General features: G+C 33.4%; 1 protein-coding gene across 2 annotated transcripts; it reads left to right on the forward strand.

Moving 5' to 3' along the window:
* The first annotated feature begins 1,491 nt into the window (after positions 1-1,491).
* On the forward strand, positions 1,492-4,170 carry LOC135835466 (facilitated trehalose transporter Tret1-like). 2 transcript variants are annotated; one of them, XM_065349730.1, is made up of 4 exons: positions 1,492-1,716; positions 2,288-2,423; positions 2,607-2,792; positions 2,869-4,170. In XM_065349730.1, the coding sequence occupies exons 1-4, from the start codon at positions 1,678-1,680 to the stop codon at positions 3,909-3,911; spliced, it is 1,404 nt and encodes a 467-aa protein (XP_065205802.1). In that variant the 5' UTR covers positions 1,492-1,677; the 3' UTR covers positions 3,912-4,170. The 2 variants fall into 2 exon arrangements, with proteins under 2 accessions (XP_065205802.1, XP_065205803.1); XM_065349731.1 differs by lacking the exon at positions 1,492-1,716 and adding an exon at positions 2,060-2,210.
* Positions 4,171-4,441: the final 271 nt, after the last annotated feature.

Below are 4,441 nucleotides of genomic sequence, written 5' to 3' on the forward strand. Positions count from 1 at the left end.
AATGGCGTCACGGTGAAGGCACCCCCCACCAATCAGGTTCCAAACATTTTTTTTCTCCAGAGCGATTTGAAAATTCAGGGAAAATTTTAAAACTCACTGAAAGCTCCAAAACGGCCCGAAACTAGTATTTTTTGACGTGTGGGAGTTGAATTGAATAAATTGATTGATTAATATGCTCAACAAAAATTCATGAAAACATTTAAAAATCACCCTCATAAAACAGCATTTTTGACTTCATAATCTGAACTTTTGGGTGCGTGTATTTTAGGACAAACTCTTTCGATCTAGCTTTGTTTCGTGTTCAATTTGGAGAAAGTGAGTTCAAAAGGTAGATAGATACTCTTACAAGTAAAGTTTTGCAAGATTCTACTCTTGCAAAAATAATAATTTTCAAGAACACTGAAAATTCAGAATTTTGAATTTTTTCATCATTCAAAAAAATTGGAATCGTAATATGTACTTAACAGGAGAAATTGTTAATAAGCAAACCTACATATTTTTTCCCAAATCTATCTGTAGCATAATTATTTTTTCAATAAAACCTATAAATTGAGGTTATTCTCATTATCATTAAGTACCTATTTTTCATACTTAGCCCACATATGTACCTTGTCAAGAAATAAATTTTACCCAATTACTCAGAAATTTTTCATCATTTTTTCATCAATTTCTAATTTGGAAATTGTATTCTGTATACCATTATTTAAAATGGGTAAAAGGTCGTAGAACAACCTTGCTCTTAACCTATAGATAGTTCAAACATCTTGAACTTGAAATAAATTTAAACCAACGCAATGATGAAAATCTTGATGTAGCATCAACTAAAAACATGATTGGTTCATGTACCTAGGTAACTTATTCATGTACATTGTATGTAGGTACATGTATTATATTGCAGTAAAATAAATTATGTATCTACTAATGAGATGGTGAATCTCATTGATCCAATCTCAGCGACTCAGAGTGGATCATTTTTCACATTCTCCTCCAGCTCTTATCGCAAAAAACTGAAGTCACATTTCAGAAAGCAAAAAAATTACGGTCAAATGACTTCAACATGTTGTTAAAAAAATTTTAAAAATTTTAGGTCAATGTTCAACTTTCTCGACGAGAGCTCGAAGTTCAAAAAATTTTTAACTTTTTTTTGAATGTTTCGAAATAGAGAAAAAAATTGGTTCAAATAGTCTCTTAATATTATAAGTAAAGACTACTTCATTCATATCATCATTTTTAAACTGTTAGAAAAGCTCAAAGTTCATTTTCAACAAGTTAGGTTCTTTCCTTCATGAAATCTACTCGTATTTCAAGCGAAGAGACAACGCCTCAAACGAAACTAAAAGTACATAATACCTATACCAGAATTGATTTTGTATTATTTTACTAGGTAGGTACATATTATACTCGTACGTCGTAAAAAAAGCCTATACCCTGCCTGCTGATTATTGCGTTGTAAAATTGTCTAGCTAAATTACGTATCGACCATTGTGGTTCTCTTTTCGTCTACTGTCACTTCGCATCTAATAATAGAACAGATCAGTTCGGAAGTGAAACGTGTCGGACCAAGTTTTTTAAAACAATAGTTAGGTACCTACTTACAAGTGAATTTTTCGGTGATTTTTCTCAACATAAGAGATTACTTATACCTACATAATCGTTTGTGCTCTTGATGAAAATGTTATGCTGCAAACAACGATGTCAAGCAGCGTGCTCAAAGAAGTAAGTACAGTACCTACCTATCTGAAATAAACCAACACTTTTTCATTTACAAACACTTCATAAACACGCAACATATAATTATAAAAATCTACATAAATATTTTCAATTCCTCGGTCCTCTATTATATTTTGGACACGTCCGTCTCTATCATATCGTATGATGAAATCTCAAAATGAAATTTCATTTCTGAAGAAATTACTTTTTCACTGACCTACCCATTTTTTTGAGAGCCCGAATTCATCGTGTACATGCTTAGTAGCAACATAAACAGAAGTACCTACTTTCAAAATGATAAAATACTACTCGTATCAGCACTTACGGCACTATATAAAAGTAACTACGTTACATGATGAGTTCATACCTATTTTGAATGGATGTTTGGTGACATAGACACAAAACTCACGTATCACTTGCGTGCTTATTCATTGTGGAATTAAAATTTTGAAGGGAAAAAAATGAAATTACCATTCCAGGTTTCTGGTGCAGTAAAAGAAGTGAGTGTAAATTAGATGTTGAAAAACTGAAGATATCATTTTATTATTGTGTTTTATTTATATTTTAAACTTGCCAGGTGAGTTACACTCTCATTGTTTCTCAAGTTTTGTTGGCTGTTGGTTATGGAAGAGGATACGTTGCTTTTCTATTTCATCAACTGGATCTTCCTGGTTCTCAGATCATTCTGGATGATGAACAAAAGTCTAGAATTGGTATTATTTTTTATTTATTTGTGATCGATACCTACTATTGCTTACCTATGTATTTATTTTATTTTATTTTTTAAAAATTTGAATAGCAAATTATATCTTTAATTTTTACCATACTTAGGTACCTATTTCTTGAATTACCGAATTAAATTAATACTTACCTAACTTCTTTCGCATTTTGTACAGCTGGTTCAATAGGAATTTTATCTCCCTTTGGATGCATTCTATCTGGAACTTTGATGGATATTTTTGGTCGAAAATTATACTTTTTTGTTACCTTCATACCTCAAATAATTTCATGGGTCACTATCGCCTTGGCCAACAGCTACGATATGCTTTTGTATGGAATGATCATTCAAGGAATCAGTTTAGGTAATACAATTCACGAATTCGATTTCGTATTCAATATCAGAAATTTTGATGCTCTGAAAATTTCAATAATTTTCAGGAATGGGCTTCTCCACGAGCACTTACATATCAGAAATCGGATCAGCAACCTACAGAGGAGCACTGTTTGGAGGGCTGGCAGTATTTTACAGTTCAGGGGCGATGTTATGCAACATACTAATGTATTTCATTGCATGGAACCTCGTAGCTTGGATCTATGTTGGATTATCCGTATTCGGCATGTTTTCCACTCTACTCCTACTCGAATCTCCAATATGGCTTTATAATAAAGGAAGAAAAGAGGATGCTATCCGAGCACTGTGTTCACTTCGAGCCACAAATATCGACGGAGTCAAAAATGAAATAGGAGATATGGAAAAGAACAACGTCGGTAAACCAAAAGCATCATTTGTTGGCACCATGAAGAATGTTCTGAAAGCTTGGAAACCGTTCCTGATGGCTATAAGTTTACAACTACTGATGCAGCTGACAGGTTATACTGCACTATTTGGTTACCCAATTTTAATCTTTGATCGATTAAGATTACCTTTGAATAGCTCGAGGTTCACCCTCATGTATGCGATCGCTGGTGGCATAGGTGCTGTGTGTGCGCCTTTTCTTATGTTGAAGTTGAATCGTAGAACCCATTTATCGTCCAGTGCAGCTGTCATGGCTGTGTGTACTATTGCAGTGGGCGTCTATGAAGAAATTTTTTACCAAAGTGACGATAAACCGTTGTCTTTCATTGTGCCCGTGGCGTTTTATATATTCTCATTTTCTTGTAATGGGGGAGTATTGCTTATCGCGTATACGGTGGGCACCGAATTGTATCCGAGTGAAGTCAAAGGTGTCATTAATGGAATTTTTGGTGCGGTGTATTACATCACATGGTCTGTTATTCTGAAAGTGTATCCTGCTTTACTGAACGCTGTGCATATAAAAATCATAATATGGTGCTATACGGGGTGCTGTTTGGCAATAATACTGTTCAGTACTTTTATTTTACCCGAAACCAAAGGTAAAACTTTGAACGAGGTGCAGGAGCAGTATTTTCAAAAAAAGAAGAAGAAATGTGGAGATAAAATGCACGCAGTGATGGAGTAGAGTAAGTTCAAAATTGATAGGTAGTCCTAGTATTTCAGGTTGACTCGATGGAATAGGTGATTCAGTAAAGGGTATCCCCTCAGTTATTGGGGAAAAACATGTTTGACCATGGGAGCGCGTAGTTTGTCAAAAAAATGAGCACAATATCTTGTCAAAAAACAGTTTGTCTGACCTCAAAATCGAAATGAGTTACGAACAGATACCTAAGTAATAAGTATTACCATTTGAAAAATATTAAATAATATGATGAGTTCGCAAATTTTCTTTTCTGCATCAACATCGAACGCTAATAATTGTCTAAATTTGGTCCTCTAACAATAAAATTTGTTCATTTTGAGAGGTATACTTACTATACTCATCTACTTGATCATTTTTTGAATTGTAACATTATTTTTTGAAATCTGTTCGTATATATATCTAGCCCTTTCAATTTGCAAGTTGGTTTGCAAAAAGTCATTCAAGGAGATTTTTCTAAATTTTAAAACTTTCATGTGCTGAATTTAATTTTTAGATTTTTGGTGAAATTTTAA

Source organism: Planococcus citri, chromosome 2, assembly GCF_950023065.1.
Source record: "Planococcus citri chromosome 2, ihPlaCitr1.1, whole genome shotgun sequence".
Classification (NCBI taxonomy): domain Eukaryota; kingdom Metazoa; phylum Arthropoda; class Insecta; order Hemiptera; family Pseudococcidae; genus Planococcus; species Planococcus citri.

Excerpts from the sequence above, each read along its gene's own strand:
- LOC135835466 (XM_065349730.1), top strand. The coding sequence starts at position 1,678 with ATGCTGCAAACAACGATGTCAAGCAGCGTGCTCAAAGAA. Across the intron at positions 1,717-2,287 it reads CAAGCAGCGTGCTCAAAGAA|GTGAGTTACACTCTCATTGT; the intron begins GTAAGTACAGTA and ends TAAACTTGCCAG. Across the intron at positions 2,424-2,606 it reads TGAACAAAAGTCTAGAATTG|CTGGTTCAATAGGAATTTTA; the intron begins GTATTATTTTTT and ends CATTTTGTACAG.